Source organism: Arachis duranensis, chromosome 5 (genome assembly GCF_000817695.3).
Source record: "Arachis duranensis cultivar V14167 chromosome 5, aradu.V14167.gnm2.J7QH, whole genome shotgun sequence".
Lineage (NCBI taxonomy): Eukaryota > Viridiplantae > Streptophyta > Magnoliopsida > Fabales > Fabaceae > Arachis > Arachis duranensis.
Window position 1 is genome coordinate 103386376 of NC_029776.3, and position 18104 is coordinate 103404479.

Sequence of the window (18104 nt, forward strand, 5' to 3'; positions counted from 1 at the left end):
TAGTAGTGGTGTAAAATGTTGTATACGATTGAGTATGTATGTTGAAGTTTTGATTGGAAAATTGGATATACATGAGTGATGTATGTTGTTGATGAATGTATTAAACAAGCTAGAATTGAGTTGATTTAGGCTTGGAAGGTTGAGGATTGATAAATGACTATTTGAAATATGTAGGAATGGTTTAAGATTGAATGGAATTGAGAATTGTTGAAATTGAAGGATTATGTAAATTTGGTAAAAATAGATTTTTAGCCAACTTTGACGGGGCATAACTTGGCGCTCGAAGTTTGGATTTGGATAAAATTTATCTTAAATTAAAGCTAGTGAAAAGACCCGTGCATACAAAAAGTTATAGAGTTTTGAATTTGGAGGTTAAAAACCAATGTTCTGAAAACCGGACCGGACCGGCCGGTTCAACCGGGTTAACCGGAAACCGGTCAGCTGACCGGTCCGGTCTATATATAAAACCGTCTTGCAAAAAACCGGTTAAAAAACCGGCCAAACCGGTGGTTAACTGGTGAACCGGATGAACCGGTCGGGTTTTTTAAAAGTCCGGTTTTGTTTTCTTGCTAAAAAACGGCGTCGTTTTTTACGCCAAAAAAAAAAAGAACAAAATGCACTTGTACTGACCCAGTCCCAAATCAACCCTAACGCGTAACCCATCCCTCTCCCTTCTGAAATCATTTTCTTCCTCTCCCAGCCGTCTCCTACCCAACACCGCAATCTCCCTCTTCGTCGTCGTCCCCACCCCACCCCTTTCTCTCTGACTCTCTGCGTGACGCCAACCCAACCCTAAATCTCTTTCCACCCGCCGCTTGCTCCGGTCGCTGAAAACCCACTGCCCCTCTCTCTCAACCAGCAGTAGTAGTAGCCATAAGCCGTCGCCGAACTCTTCTCCTCAACCGGAGTGTAGGTGCCATCGCCGCCGGCAGTTGAGTTTCGTTCCTTTCTCACCGCCTGTTTCGTTTCTCCGTCGTCTGGTCGTCTGAATTCCGAAGCTTCCGCGGTCGGCGTCATCTGCTCGTTTGGTCGTCGGAAGTTTCTCTGTCAATGTCGTCTGCTCGTCTGTTCTGCACTTCTGCCACCGTGAGTTTTAATGGGTTTTCAATTAATTTTTTTTGTTAATTAACTATATGAATTGTTGGTTGCTGGAGTGAGGAATTTAGTCCATTGATTTGAATTCAGTTAATTTTTTTTTGTATTTGGTTAATTATATGAATTGATGCAGTTCTTCTGCTTTTCCGTAATCTTGTTTTATGAGTTTAGTCCATTGATTTGAATTGAGTTGATTTTTTTATTTGGTTAATCATTCTGTAATTCTAAATTTTACTGAATATAATTTGGATATAAGTTTAAGTTTGGATTCTGGATTTTGAATGCTATATAGACTTTTGATATAATTTTGGATTCTGGACAAAATTGATATAATTTGGATTCTAAATTGCTGTAATTATTGTATAGACTGGTGTATGTAATTCTACCATTAAAGGTGCCTTGGTAACAATAACATGCATTGTTGAAGTATTAGGATGGAATGGTGTTCTAGATAGAATGAGTACTCTGTATTCTTGCATTACTCTTAAGTTTGGATTCTGGATTTTGAATGCTATATAGAATTTTGATATAATTTTGGATTCTGGACAAAATTGATATAATTTGAATTCTAAATTGCTGTAATTATTGTAATGACTGGTGTATGTAATTCTACCATTAAAGGTGCCTTAGTAACAATAACATACATTGTTGAAGTATTAGGATGGAATGGTGTTCTAGATAGAATGAGTACTCTGTATTCTTGCATTACTCTTAAGTTTGGATTCTGGATTTTGAATGCTATATAGAATTTTGATATAATTTTGGATTCTGGACAAAATTGATATAATTTGGATTCTAAATTGCTGTAATTATTGTAATGACTGGTGTATACAATTCTACCATTAAAGGTGCATTAGTAACAATAACATGCATTGTTGAAGTATTAGGATGGAATGGTGTTCTAGATAGAATGAGTACTCTGTATTCTTGCATTACTCTTAAGTGTTATTAAATAATAGTAACTAAAGAAAGTAGATAATTTGAATTTGTTGAAATCTGAAAAAGCAATTTATTGTGCGTTTTGATTTTTTTTAGTTGTAAAATTTTATATTTGAAACTGTTTATGAATTTTTATTTTAATGATAAATTATGGATAATTTATTGTGTTAAATTGTTAAATTTTGAATTTTATTAGTTTAGAAATTATTGAATTTAAATATTCAAAATTATATATTAAATTTTTTTATAATTTTATTGTATATTTAATTAAAACGGTTCAACCACGGTTCGACCCCGGTTGAACCATTGAACCATTAAACCAGTTATTCGACCGGTTTAATGACCGGTCCGGTTCTCGCAACCTTGTTAAAAACTAAACTCTATAAATGTTTCAGAAATATAGGGCCACGTGTACGCACGACCCATGCGTACACATGAGGGGTGTTACAGAAGGAAAATGGTTTCGTGTGCATACGCACAAAAGCCAAGTCATACGTACGCACAAACTATGCATACATACAACTTGCATTCCAAAATTGAACATTTTTCGTGCGTGTTTTGTGTGTACGTGCAAAAAGGGATCTTGTGCATACCCACAAGGCATGCATACGCACAACTATTTTATTTTTCAAAAATGATGATTTTTAACTATTTCAGCATACCCAACGAACTCTTTCACTTCCGTAACCAATATATTGAGTATAGAGACGGTAGATTAGAGGGTAGAAAGCATTGGAAAGAAAATTATTGAGTTACAATGAGTTGGGAGTGATTGGAGGGATGAGTTGATATGATTGGATGATGAAAAATGAGTTTGAAGACATATGTCTTTATTATGATTATGAATTGAGCATGATTGTTTGAGTTTGGATGCTCGTTCTTGTAAAGTGCGACCCGAGTGAGATGGTGAAAGGTGGGGATCCCCTTCTTTGTTCCTCCTGTGAATGTAAGATGACGATCTTCTTTTTTGTTCCTCTTAGGAATGTAAGATCGCCTCCAGTGAGATGGTGGAAGGTTAGAATCTTCTTCTTTGTTCCTCTTGGATATTTGATATTAGAAACTCCTTGGATTGGTGCATGCGAGGATTGTGGTTTGTCCCACTTGCTCCAGGTTGAGATTGGAACTCTCTAGATAGATGTAAGGGTTGTGGTTTGCCACACTTGCTTTTGGTTGAGATTTGAGCCTCCTTGGATAGATGCAAGGGTGTGGTTCACTCCACTTGCTCCGGGTTAAGAATGAGACTTGAGACTCCGTGAATAGATGCAGTGGTTGGTGCAAAATTTAAAGTCCACAAACTAACTGGCAAGTGCACCGGGTCGTACCAAGTAATACCTCAAGTGAGTGAGGGTCGATCCCACGAGGAATGACGGATCAAGCAACAATAATTGAGTGATTAACTTAGTCAAACAAGCGGAAAGGAGTGTTTTATGGTTTTAATTGCATTAAACAATAAACAAGAAATTAGGGAGCAAGCAGTAAATTGATGTGAAGATTATGAGAGAAAACAGTTAAGGTTTCAAAGTTATTTATCTTCTAGATTAACTTTTCTTACCAACTATTTTAATCATACAAGATTCAATTCATGACAAACTATATGTGACTAAACCCTAATTCCTTAGTAATTTAGTCTCCTCTAACCTAATTAACTGCCAATTCCTTGGTCACCTAAATTCAATTAGAGGGTTAAGTTCAATTTTAGTTTATGTACCACAAAAATCTAATTACCCAAATATAAGAGAATTATATGTCACATATCCCGTTAAGTCCAGATAAAATTAGTGATTCAGAAGAATTTTTTTCAAACTGTTGTTCAAGTAAATTATTTTTCTAAGATTTAGCAAGAACACAATTAGAATGAGGGTTATTCTTTCGATCTACCCAAATCCTTAAGATGAAGAACAAAAACAAATTCTTGAAATTGAAATCAATACATGAATTAAAATAGAAGAGTAATAGTACTAATCCATAGAATAAACAGAGCTCCTAACCTTCACACTGGATGTTTATTTGCTCATAGCTCAGAGAGAAAACTAGGGCTCCAAAGTGTAAACTGTAGAATGAGATGTGTAAGGAAGAAGAGAGCTCGAAGGGCTGAATTTTTTCCCTTTTAAAACTAATCCTAATTAATGTAAAATATATTTTATAAAAACTAAATAATATCTTTTTCTATTGTAAAATAAAATAAAGTTTAATCAAAATTAATAAAATTATCTCGTGCTAGTTCCTTCTGGGATGAATGGAGACCACCTCGTTTTCTAAGGTTGGCGTCAAAGTTGGAGAATCCCAAGTTTGGCGCCACTTCAACGCATTGCCATCTCCTTTGTTCTTCAGCTTGGCTCCAAACTTGGAAAATCCCATGTTTGGCACCATCAAGGCAGTAAGTTCTTTGAGGCTGGAGTGAGTGTGGCGCCAAACTTGAAAAATCCGAAGTTTGGCGCCACTAAGCCCAAATGCAATGGAAACTTGTAGGGCTCTTAATCCAAGTTTGGCGCCACCTTCTGGATTTGTCGTGGCTTCGTTTCTTCATCTAAACTTTGCCGAATCTGCCCGAACACTATCTGAAATAAACCAAATTACACTGAGCTCAAAGTAGCATCCATAATGGCTTAAAATACTTAAATCATGATTAAACTTAATAATTTCGAGTGCAAATTCACTAGGAAAAGATAGAAAAGATGCTCACGCATCATAACACCAAACTTGAATTGTTGCTTGTCCTCAAGCAACCAAAACTAATGTCCGCTTAAGATGTGAATTTGCATAAGAGTTGAGTACTCAATTAAGTTCCTGTCTGTCTCAAAGTGGGGTTAACAACACTGAAACCTTGAATAGTTTCGGCATCTCACTATCCTTTGAATCTTAGGAATGTTAATATCATTCGGAATTAGAATCCAGATAATATTATAAATTCTCTAGCCTTTTTAACTTGGATTAATCATTAAACACAACAATTTCCTTTTATTTTCTTTTCTTCGGTGCTTTGCACCTTGAGCTTAGCCGTGACTTTAAATGTTTTGTCTCAAGTGTTACTTGACACAAAAATACCACAAGCACTTAATTGGGGAACTCTTTTGAGTTCTAATTTTTCTTTCAATTGCTCCCAGATAGTGGTGCTCAAATCTTTTGGCATACTCTGTAATTGCACATGGCCTCGACTCTTAGTGCTCTGTCTCAAGGGTTACTTGACACATTAGCACCACAAGCATATGATTAGGAAAGTAACTCTTTGAGCTTTTAATTATGCTTGACCTTCCTAACCATTGATGCTCAGAGTCTTGGATCTTCCTAAAATGATCTCTGCCATAGAAGAGCAGAGAGCAGTGACTGAAAAAATTTTAATGAACATCTTCCATAGGAGAGCAGATATAAATAAAGGTATTAATTAAAGGGATCTCTACCACAGTAGAGTAGAGAGCAAAGATTGAAAAGAAATTGAGTGCTGTTTGGGCCTTAGTGCCAATTGTCTAGTGAGAACGGTAATACGTAATGCTCACTTCATACTATAAGAACGGATCAGTAAAGACGGCGATGCGTAATGCTCACTGGAGACCGAAAGGAAGGTTCCCCCATGAGGATGGAAATGCATAACGCTCATGGAGGGACGTTGGCTGAGATAAGGACGGTGGTACGAAACACTTATGTCAGGACCAATGTCGGAAATGAGGCAACAAACCAACACGTGAGCTCATGGCCTATATAAGACTAGACATGCATCATACTTGTTTGCGCATATTTTTGTTTGAGATTGTGTTTTCTATGATTGTGTGTGCTTGTGAGTGGATTCTATGTTTCTGTAATTGTTAAATTGGGTTGTACTTTGATGATTGTTGTTATTGATTGAGAACATAATGATACAAACTTAATTTCTAACTCCGACCCTACTAAAAACTCCCCAGTTCTTACCTCCTATTTCCACCCCTTTCAGCTACAGGTGCGAAGGTTTAGTCCGGAGCTACAGGAGCATAGAAGATTATATTCACGAGTTGAGTTGTTAGAATTTATTTTCTCCTCGTTGGCAATTATTTTGGTTTTTAGAGGGGTAGGACTTGTAATTGAGATTATTTAAATAAGTCTATGTATATATTGCTATGTGAATATATATATATATATATTTGTGATTAAGAGGTTTAAGTAAAGACCTTTTGTTTTCTTGATTAAAGTTTTGGTTCGTGTTCGCAAAGGCTCAATATTAAATAAAGATAGTATATAGTAAAAAGGTTTAGAGGTAAGTAGCACTTGGACTTTTAGTATGATCATGAGGTGTTAAAAGTTAGGGTGTTACATCTCATGTATTGTTCTTTGAGCTTAAACAAAAATCAAAAGAAAAAGTAGTAAAATACATGAGATTTTGAGTTATATATTGCGTGTTCTAGTTACTTTGATGTGGTGGCACTATCTCTGTTTCTGAACGTATGAATTAACGGTGCATATTTGATATTGAAGTTGAGAATATTGGTTCTTCAGGAACAGTAACTTAGAGAAATATTATTGATTCTCTTAATTAAGAAAAAGATTGATTCTTGAAGCAAAATAAACATAAAAAAGAATTGAAAAGAAAGAAAAATCAAAAGAAAAAAATCCAAGGCTTTGAGCATCAATGGTTAGGAGGGTCAAAACTGATCTAAAGCACAAAAGAGTGGTTTTACCTAACCATATGATTGTGGTGTGAAAGTGTCAAGTAACCCTTGAGACTGAGCACTTAAAGTCGTGACCCATTGCTGTTACTGAGTATGCCTAATGCTCTGAGCACCACTGTCTGGGAAAAACAGAAAGAGAAATTTGAACCCAAAGGAGTTCCCCAGTTATGTGCTTGTGGTGTTCTTGTATCAAGTTAAGCTTGAAGACAAAACACTTAGAGTCATGGCTAGGCTCAAGGTGCAAAGCACCAAGGAAAAACAAAAGCTGTGTTCAAGATTCTATTAGAGCCTAAAGAAGAGAATCTATAATATCATCCGAGTTATAGTTCCAAAGGACAGTGATATTTCTGAGCTTCAAAGGATAGTGAGATGTCAAAGCTATTTAGAATTAGAGTATCATAAGTCCCATTCAGTAACTAGATCTGAGCTTAAATGATAACTCAAGTCTCATACATTTTCTCTTCTTGGCCCTATATTGTTTTGGTTGTTCGAGAACAAGCAACAATTTAAGTTTGGTATTATGATGCGTGAGCATCCTATACCCTTTTTCTTAGCATTTTCTAGCTGTTTCTAGTTAGATTTTAGTTAGTTTCACTTGATTTTAGTTCAAAAATCCATTTTGGATGCTACTTTGAGTTGTTTTGCTGTTTTTATGATTTTAGGTGAATTTCGAAGTAATTTGAGAGAGTTTGGAGAAGAAAGGAAGAAAGCATGCAGCACCCTTGCTGGGCGCTAAACGCCCAACTGGCGTTTAAAGCCAGCAAGGGATCACAGCCAGCACGCCGTCACCCTCCTAGGGCATTTAACGTCCATATCTGGCGTTAAGCGCCAGGAGCAGGCCGAAGTCACCTTCTATTTGGGCTTTCAAGTGGATTTAGTATTTATTAGCTTTATTTTATTTTCTTTTTGTAATTTTTATTTACTAACAATATCTTAGGTTTAGGATCTTCTTCCTTCTGCGCATTTTAAGAACCCTAGTTTCTCTGTAAGTTATGAACAACTAAACCTCCTGGTTAAGGTTAGGAACTCTGTTTATTTCTATAGATTAAAACTATTATTCTTCTATTTTAATTTATGTTTGATTCAATTCTAAGGATTGTTTTTCGTTCTTAATCTTATGAACAGGGTGGAACGAGAGTATGACCCTTTTCTACAAGAGTTCTTGTGATTCTCGAGAGAGTTATCTCGCTTAAACTACAAGTTGAAAACAAATTTCTCTTAAAGTGCTAATTACATGAACTAATTTGGATATGTGACATATAATCCTGTTAGTCTAGGGTAATTAGAGTTTTCTTGGTGCTAAATTGGCTTTCTGAACTTCACCCTCTAATCGAAATTAAATGACCATAAGAGTGGCGGTTAATGAAGGTTAGAGGAGGCTAATCACTAAGAGATTAGGGTTTAGACATTTACAGTTTGCCATAGCATGAATCATCCATTGTTAAAATAGTTGATAAGAAATTTTAATCCGAAAGGCTAAACATCTCTAAAGCCTTAACTGTTTTCTCATTCTGTTTTCATACCAAATTGCTTATTGCTTTATTTACTTTCTTATTCACTGTTTTATGAGAAACGATTCACCAAACTCCTTTTTTATTTACCTAACTAAGTCCAACCAGACAAACATTGTTTGCTCAGTCCGATAATCCTCGTGGGATCAATCCTCACTCACCTGAGGTATTACTTGAATGACCCGGTACACTTACCGGTTAAGCTGTGGAAATTCAAAATCCTGCACCACTTGCACTAGAGAAAATTAGGCAAAAGCTTGAAAATTCTCCTTCCAGGGACACACATACGATGGGCATAGGTGCAGGTCCGTCAGGCATAGGTGCAAGAGGCTAGGAGGGGGTTGCTGGGCATAGAGGATGATTCGTGGGGCATGGAGAAGGCCTTGGGGAGGGCGTCGGGCATGAGGTTGGGCTGCCGGGTGTAGGTCTTCGTTGCCAGCGTGTGGCTTTGCCGCCTGGCATGCCACCTTGGGTGCGTTGGCTCCATTTTTCCTTTTCTTTGCAGCACACTTTTGTTCCTTAAGCCATGCTTTTGTTGTACTTGTATTTTCTTGTGAAAAAACTTTAATTCTTACTTGTTTTCGAGCCAAAAAAATCCTAAAATATAAAAATACTATTCTAATTCCAAATATAATTGATTATTTATTAAATTCATTTAGAAAATATAAGAAATTTGATTAAAACCTAAGAAATTAAATAAAAAGGACTTTAAAATTTGCCCAAGATAACATGTCATTAGTGGTGATGGTGATGGTAGTGATGGTGGTGGTAGTGTGTATTTTGTGGGAGGTTCTAGTACTTATTTGGTAGGTAAGGGGAGCTAGACATATAAGAGCTAGACATACATGTGGGCAGCTGATGTATGAGCATCTTGTACCCTTTTTTCCTTCATTTTGTAGTTTTTTTTATTAGATCTTATTTAGTTTCATAGTATTTTAGTGCAAAATTTCTCTTCGGATGCTACTTTGAATTGTTTTAGTATTTTTATGATTTGAGGTAAAATTCGGAGCAGTTTGGCAGAGTTTTGAGCTGAAAAGGAGAAGATGGCAGCAACCCCCTGGGCGCTAAACGCCACAGCCAGCAAGCCCACAAGCTTAGCAACGTTTCTGCTCCTCTAGGGCGTTAAACGCCCATCTGTCGTTTAGTGCCAGGCATGCTGACTGAAAATTCCCTCTTGGTGCATCTCTAGTTAGATTTAGCACTTATTAGTTATTTTATATTTTTTTTGTAATTTTTATTTACAAATGATATCTTTTCGTTTTAGAATTTCTTATTTTATTTTATTTCCGAATCAAATTAGGTTAGATTTAAAAGAAAAAAGATTCTCCCTTTAGAGGGGAGTCGAACCCTTTTGATTTTTGCACACTTTTGGAAAAACTCTAGTTTTCTCTGTAAGTCATGAGCAACTAAACCTCCTTGGTTAAGGTTAGGAGCTCTGTTTATTTCTATGGATTAAGATATACTATTTTTTATTTTAATTAATGTATTGATTCAATTTCAAGGATTATTTTCGTTCTTAATCTTATGAATCTGGGTAGAACGAGAGTATGGCCCTTATTCTACATGAGTTCTTGTGATTCTCATGAGAGTTATCTCGCTTGAACAACAGCTTGAAAATAAATTCCTCCTAAATTGCTAATTACATTAACTAATTAGGACATGCGACATATAATCCTGTTAGCTTTGGGTAATTAGGATTTTTGTGGCCATAAGCTATTTTTGAACTTAACCCTCTAATCGGAATTAAGTGACCATGAGAGTAGCGGTTAGTGAAGGTTAGAGGAGGCTAAATCACTAAGAAATTAGGGTTTAGTCATTTATAGTTTTCCATGAAATGAATCATCTATTGTTAAAATAGTTGGAAAGAACTTTTAATCCCGAAAAGTAAATAGCTCTAAAATCTTAACTGTTTTCTCTCATTGTTTCAACGCCAAACCTTTATTTGCTTTCTTTATTCTTTTGTTTATTGTTTTATGCGAATTACACCATCAAACAACCTTTTTTGTTTGCCTAGCCAATTGGAGAACCATTATTGCTCAATCCGACAATCCTCATAGGATCGACCCTCACTCATCTAAGGTATTACCTGGATAACCTAGTACACTTGCTGGTTAAATTGTGCGAGTATACAACTCACGCACCAGCAACTCCTTCGAGTGTGACCAGATTGCCTGCAGAGTCCACATTGCTTAGGTCTACTTGGATCCACCTTATCCATGCTAGTTCGGATTCTAGTAGTTCTCAGACGCCCTTCAAATGCACATCTCTTATTGGAATAATATATGATTATGGAACCATCGTATGGGGCCAAAAACCCTCTGGGATTGGAGGATTGAATCCCATTCTATAGACATTGAACACAATGGTAAGGCGATACACCTCGTGGACATAGGTTTCCCAACTCAGACGATAGTGTGCACAACAGACCATGGCATGACGACATGGATAATGAAGTGTTTGGAAGTACCCGCAATCACATGTCTGATCCATAAGTGACACTCTATAAGAGCCAAGTGAGAAATTAGTAGTCTCTGCCATGTTAAACTCAGAATTATTCCGATCATACAAGGTTACCGTGAAACACCTTGATGCCTTCATATTAGCCTCTATTGTCTTCATCACAGCCTGACTAAACTGTTGTCCTGTCCCTAACTATTCCATAGTCTCTCTTCCCTTGCAATCAAAGAGCTCGGCCAACCTCCCATAAATGGACTTCACTGAGGAACAAACTGGAATATTCCTTATATCTTTTAGTACGGAGCTAATACACTCGGAGATATTAGTTGTCATATGACCGAATCTACGACCCTGGTCCCGATGCTGAGTCCACTTCTCATATTCTATTCTATTGGCCCATTCACACATTATTAAGTCTTCACTTCAAAGAATGTCAAACTAGAAGTCAAACTCAACCTCAGTCTTAGAATAAGCAGCGTTCACTAGAAACCTCCTTATATCCTTGCCCTTGAAGCTCAAAGCAAAATTTGCTGCAATGTGTCAGACACAAAATGCACGATAAGCACTAGGTGGAATCCATCCACCATCAAAAGCCTCCAAGCAATCTTGATTTTGTTATGTCTATCTGATATCACTAGATACCCGGTTGAGTAGTGACGTACTCCAAAGGTGAGATAGAAAAAATGACCATGACACCGTAATTTCACCCTCTGCAAGTGCGAAATCAATGGAATGATATTAGAATTATCATCCTGTGCAATTGCAACAATCAATGTAACCCCATATAAGTCAGTGAAAATAAACTGATGACTCGTCAACCTAGCCTCCAACTCGCACGTGACTCGTCTTCAGTACTGCAATACTACCTAGCATGGTTGTCTGAGCATCTATTGCCCATCTTGACAACTCATTGTATGACTCTTCCCAATTTTCATAAATCCGACTCTGGCACACTATAATCAACCCCATAATGGATTCTATAAGTCTTCACACTTAGGATGACTTTCTCTTTACTCTGAAATTATTGACCAACTTAAAACTCAACTGGAGCTATTGTATCCTGAGCATATCTACCCCCAAATATAGATTCTACATCTGAAAAACTCTATTGTACCATAGCCTCTAGATTTCAAGTCAAAAAGTGTGGGGGATATTAATGAGTTTCCGAACTCGATGCCCCACCTCCAACCAACTGGACTACTCCTTCCTAGGTTGTCATCCCGCTGTACATCCTCCAAGGAATTCGATTTTCCACCCTCTCTTGAAACCGGGATCATAATAGGAGTATTTATCATTCCAATCGTAAGCTTACCAAAAGATCGATTATCACCAGTTTCTTCATCATTAATGCAATTTAGATCAACTGCGAAAGATAGAGATGCCACCAAAACTATTTCAGATACAATGACAAACACAAATGAAAAGGCAACAAGAGGTACTGAACTAGAGGCTCCTAGCATTGCTACAAATTGAGGAATCTGATTTGATTCTCTTGAACTAGAAACCACATCTCTAGACTTGGCCAATAGTTCATAGATTTTCACCTCTAGAAATTAAAGATTACAGTGAAACAAACTTGCAAATCTTCATCACTATCTATTACAAAGGAGTACAATCGTACTTCACACCATCTCGGACAATAGAAATCGAAATCCTATAAAATAATTTCTCCACTCGTTTCATGTCACTAACTCCCAGTTTTTGGATTATAGTATTCTAAAGCTAAGCAAAACTCAGAAGGATTGATAAAGATACTCATTAGATTCTTATTAGTAAATTTTATTACCTCTCGTATTTTTTTTAATTGTTCCTTTGTAGTGCATAAAATTAAAAAACTATCATCACTATTCATTGTCAGTGCCACTCTGATGAAGAACAAGCTTTCTGGTAGTATTTATAAGACATACTCTTAGCTAAATCAAATTAAGTAAATTCAAAATACTGATTTATAAATTGTAGCTAATAATTTCAGTCAATTAGATTCGATTTATCTTGGAACTACATTCTCAATAAATCGAAACAACTTGTATCGATTTATTACTGACATTTCTCTCCTATAAATCGAATTCAATTATTTTGATTTACTATAATTGCTTGTTGTCAGAAGCTAATAACTAATAAATCAAATTTATTTATGTTGATTTATTATGTATCGTGCTAAATTAAATTTAAGTTGATCTAATTTATATAAAATAACAAATAATATATATATATATATATAATTCAATTTATTTTAGGACATTTATAAAATATTTATTCTCAATATTTTATCTATGTAAATAAATTACCCTATAATTTCACTAAGGCATTAAATAAGAATTACTCGCTTGTGTCGGTGGCAGGTGATGAGTGGGAGTTAATGCACTTATAGCGCATGTTCCACGCTTGAAATTTTGGAATTTATTTCAAATTTCACCGGTTTCACCGGTTTTACTATTGAATCTCAGTCCAATTTTGATAACAGTAAGGTTATGTTTGGTTGGACAGTAAAGTTATGTTTGGTTGAAAGGAAAAAAAAAATTGAATAAATTTTTATTTTTTTTAGATGTGTTTGGATAAAAAAAAATAAAAAAAAAAGAAATATTATAAAAAGATAACTTTATTCTTGTATTATAAAATACATTAAAAAAAGTGAAAGAATAATATTAGAAGTTGTGAGAGAAAATAAATTTTTTTTTAATATTAAAAAGAAAAAAATTAGTAAATCTCACCCGTTTTTTTTATTCTTTTCTTTTTTCTCTAATTTCTCTTCATAACCAAACAATAAAAAATGATCATTTTCCTTTCTCTTTTCTTTCCTCCCTTTTCTTTCCTTTTATTTTCTCTTCGAATAAACATAGCGTAAGATACATTAGGATATTAATAAATGTAATTATATTTCGATTAAACTATATGTTTGAGTTGGGTTTAAGCTTTTTTTTTAATTTATCGTCAAAAGAAAACAAAAAGAGAAAAAAGGAACAAGCATATATATTACATTTTATTAATTTGATGACAAGGTCAAATTCATTCTATATAACTTTCGTACACATTACACAGTATATTTTATTAATTTAAATTTCAGTTTCGTTTCACCTGAACAAGCGCGGGCCTTCCTTTTCTTATCCAAACAATAATCAACGAATGAAAGTGAATGGAAAAAGCTATTCTTACCTGTACATGTCTTAGTGTTAGTATATATATGTGGCAGAAATTAAATCAAACCACTCTCACCACAATCTTTCTCTTTAATTCCCATTCCTTCCACCATCAACAGAAAAAACATTCGCTAAAGACATCATAGGCAGCATAACAAAGATTCAAGAGAGATTTCTTGAAAAACAATGACACTGTATGAGAAAAACAATGAACAACAACAACAACAACAACACACCACTATCCTAGTGAACAACGAACAAACTCCTCTTCTACTACCAAACAAGATATCAAAGACAAAGACCGGCGGCCCCTATAATGAGCCGCCGGCCGCATCATTTACAGGGGCCGTGTTCAATTTGTCGACCACCATCATTGGCGCCGGGATCATGGCCTTACCGGCAACCATGAAGGTTCTAGGCCTTGCCTTGGGGGTTGGTGCCATTGCCATTCTTGCTGTTCTTGCTGAGTACTCTTTGGATGTTCTGATGAGGTTCAGCAAAGTGGGGAATGCCGTAACTTATTCTCAAGTCATGGAATCTGCATTTGGACGTGTTGGAAGAAGGTTGTTCCAGATATGTATCTTTGTCAACAATTTCGGGATACTTGTTGTCTACATGATTATAATTGGTAATTCCTATCACTACTCCATTTTAGTAATTAATTCATTAATTTAACTATAATATTATTTGCACACCAAAAATTAACTACAATTTATTTGTGTATAAATATATGTATTAATTTATTTTTAATATATATTTTATATGTTAACATATATTTTATACTAATAATTATTTTGTTGGTTGATTTTGTTGTGCATCATGATTGTTAACTTAAAGCTATTATGTCGAATCATTGTTTCAATATTTAAATTTTTCGGTTTTGCTAGATAGAGAATGAATTTCGTAAACAATATGAACAATAGGTTCTAAAATTGACCTAATAAATTAAAAGGGAGTGCTAGGTAAATAATGATCATCTTGAACAACATGAACAACCATTATTCAAATAAAAATATACTACATCTCCAAATTAACCATCTAAATCTTAATATTAAAATAATCATCCGTACACTTAGTGAAATGAACATCCGATATATCTATTGTTCACATTATTTAATATTTTCATTGTCTACCTATACTTTTTCTAAATTAAAAAAACACTCTACTCCAAATTATTTTTTAAACCTTAACATTAGGATAACCATCTGCACACCTAGTGAATTGAACATCCAGTCATTATTAATTGTACATGAATAAATTGAATCAAAAGAAATAATCATCCAATTAAAAATAATGAACATAATCATCTGCATACCTATTGAATTAAACATCCAACGTATCCATTATTCATATCGTTTAATATTCTCATTACCTACCTATATTTTTTCTAAATTTTCTCAATGTTCTTAATTTCTAATGTCAAGGTAATTTAGTAGGTTCTGAATTTATACGAAGTAGATATATTTAATCATGTAAATTTTATATAAAAGAATATATTTGAAATTGAATTACAGTTTAATTTTTTCTATATACTGTTAATTATTAGAACTAAGCACTATTAATTACTTTTCTAATGATTAGATACCTTTTGAAATACAATTATTAGCTTTGAGGGGGAAAATATATTATCATTCAAAATTATTTACGTTAGCAATAAATATTTTATTAGTGGAAACTTAAAATTATATGCATAATTCTTTAATATTTTTATTAATGAATTTTTTATATTAATAATAATGTGCATGTATTATAGAACTTTATATGTTACCAAAATCAACGTTGTTGTTGTTATTATCATTGTTGCTGTTATTGTGACAGTTCTTTGAAATGGAAACAGTCTTGTGTGTTATCTGATCTTGATTGATTTATAGTATTTAGTATTTACCAAAATGTTTAGGTTCTTTTTATTTCACAAGTCACAATCCTTTCCTTACGTCTTACTTAGGAATTCTTGTTATTGATCAATGGATAATCTTTCCGTATACTCCAAAAACTTGAAGAGAGAGAGAGATAGAGAGAGATGAACATTTCTACTTCAATTTCTTGATAACTTCTGAGCATATTTAGCGTATATGCTAATTGGAAGAAAGAGATGTTTAGTCAATTATATATAAATATAAATAGAGAGAGAGATAGAGAGAGAAGCACTACTACAATTACTAGCTACTACAATTTCTTGACGAGTTTTGAGCGTATAAGCGTATACGCTAAATGGAAAAAAGACGTTTAGTCAATTATAATCATCGTCAAACACTTTAAACAATTCTACCTTAAAAACAATTATGGAAAATATGAATGACAGCATGCAAAATCAAAGATATGGCAGTAACGTTGTTGATTAAAACAAACAAAACCATCACAGATACCACATCAATTAAACCTAACCGTAGATAGTACGTAGGAAGTTAAAACGTGCAAGAGAGAAATGAAGGAAATATGTGTGCTTTTTATATATGAATAATAAAAGTATCCGTCAATGATATATTTTTGTTTTTATTTTTATTTTTATTTTGTAGATATCATTGTAAAAGGATTTAGTTTTCATTGCATAAAGTTTTATATGATTGTTGCACTAAAAACAACTAATTTTCAAACATATATGAATCTTTTTAATTTTTCGGTACACTAAAATTAGATTTGTGAATTAAAATTATCATTATTGTTACTGAAATAAAAACGGGCTCAAATAAAAATGACTATGCAATATAAAGTATTTTTGTTATTTTAGATTAAATGTTATATATGTTCTCCTTCTATACTCTGAAGAAGCTTTAAATTTATACGTACATCTAAATATTAGATTAAGAACAATATTAGACTTAATTTATATATATCGCCTAAATATAAACAAAATATTTTGGTTCATTATTGGGTTATAATTATTTTCTAAAACATAATACAGTAAAAAGTTGAAATTTAATTCAACTATTTCACATACAGTAGTTTGATCAAGTTTAATTAAGCTCTAATTACCCAACATAAACATCTAACTCATCTTATTCCTAGTACCATATCACCCCTAGGCTAAGCTATGTACAAAAAGAAAGAGAAAAAGAAAAAGAAAAAGATGTGGCCCAATCGATAGTGAAATGTTTGAACAAAAAGAAAAAATAATAGAAAGTGACACGGAATTCTCTCATGAGATGCTGGGGGATAATACACAGAAAAAATTAGAATCCAATCACAGAAGCTTGCGTCCATGTCCGCATCGCTTTTGAGCATTTCTTTTGGGGTGGTGGTGGTGGTCAGTTTTATCCCACTTTGACAGAGATTGAAAACAGAAAATGAAAGCTATATATTATTATGGATAACAATGGGCCCCACCCAAAATAGACAAACTACAAAGATAGTAAGAGCATCTCCGACGCTTCCTTCTTCTTCAATTTTCCTTTTGGACTTTTCAAAATTTTATTATATAATATTGATTTGAGATTGAATATCAAATTTATTATTTTAATATTTAATTGTAAATTTTATATTAGTTTTAATTATTCTATTTAATAAATTATATAAGTAATAATATTTAATTAATTATTTTCGAAAGAATACGATTTATACTAATTTTATTTTAAATTTTATATTCATTATAAATTTTAGTTTTAAATTAGTTTGATTACCGTAAATATTAGAAATGATATTTAAATAATATTCTATTGAAATTGATCTCAAAATCATATTATGTTAATAAAAAGAGTTGAATGAATAATAAAATAATATTTTTTAAAATAAAAAACATAAATAAATAAATTAAAAACATCATATGCAATACATACTATTTTTAAAATTACTAAACTCTTCATTATATTCTTCATCAAAGAAATTTTCGATAATAAGATACCATACAAAAATTATTTGTGTAATTATATATTTATATTTATTATTTTTGTAATATTTTATATAAATAAAGCTCAATCATCAGGCAAAATAGGAAGGGAAAAACAAAGAAAAACGCAAATTAAAAATCAGATCACAAATAAGTAGCAATAGCACAGAAATTAAATAGTGTAAAACAAAGAAAAACACTATATGTATTGCTGTTATTTACAAATTTTTGTATACATAATGTTAAAAATAATTGACAAAACTTAAGAATAGATAAAAAAAAATTTATATTATTAAAAGATAATTTTAAAAAATATAATAAGAAATAGTATTATTCTACAAATAAAACTACCATCAGATCACCGACAACGTTGAACCTGAACAGTTGTCATTCTCTTCATCTTTAACAATCAGTCCTAAGAATCCTCTAAAAATAGCGTTTCTTCCATTAGATATAAAAGTAGCATGTAGATATATTTGATACTACAACTATTTAAAATATACAC

General features: G+C 33.4%; 1 protein-coding gene across 1 annotated transcript in view; it reads left to right on the forward strand.

The window, feature by feature from the left end:
• The first annotated feature begins 13752 nt into the window (after positions 1 to 13752).
• LOC107491237 (amino acid transporter AVT6B) overlaps positions 13753 to 18104 on the forward strand; it is a 14622-nt gene continuing 10270 nt past the window's right edge. Inside the window, exon 1 of the mRNA XM_016112041.3 lies at positions 13753 to 14404. Within this exon, the coding sequence (XP_015967527.1) occupies positions 13963 to 14404 (442 nt within the window). The 5' untranslated portion in view covers positions 13753 to 13962. The remainder of the gene's footprint in view (positions 14405 to 18104) is intronic.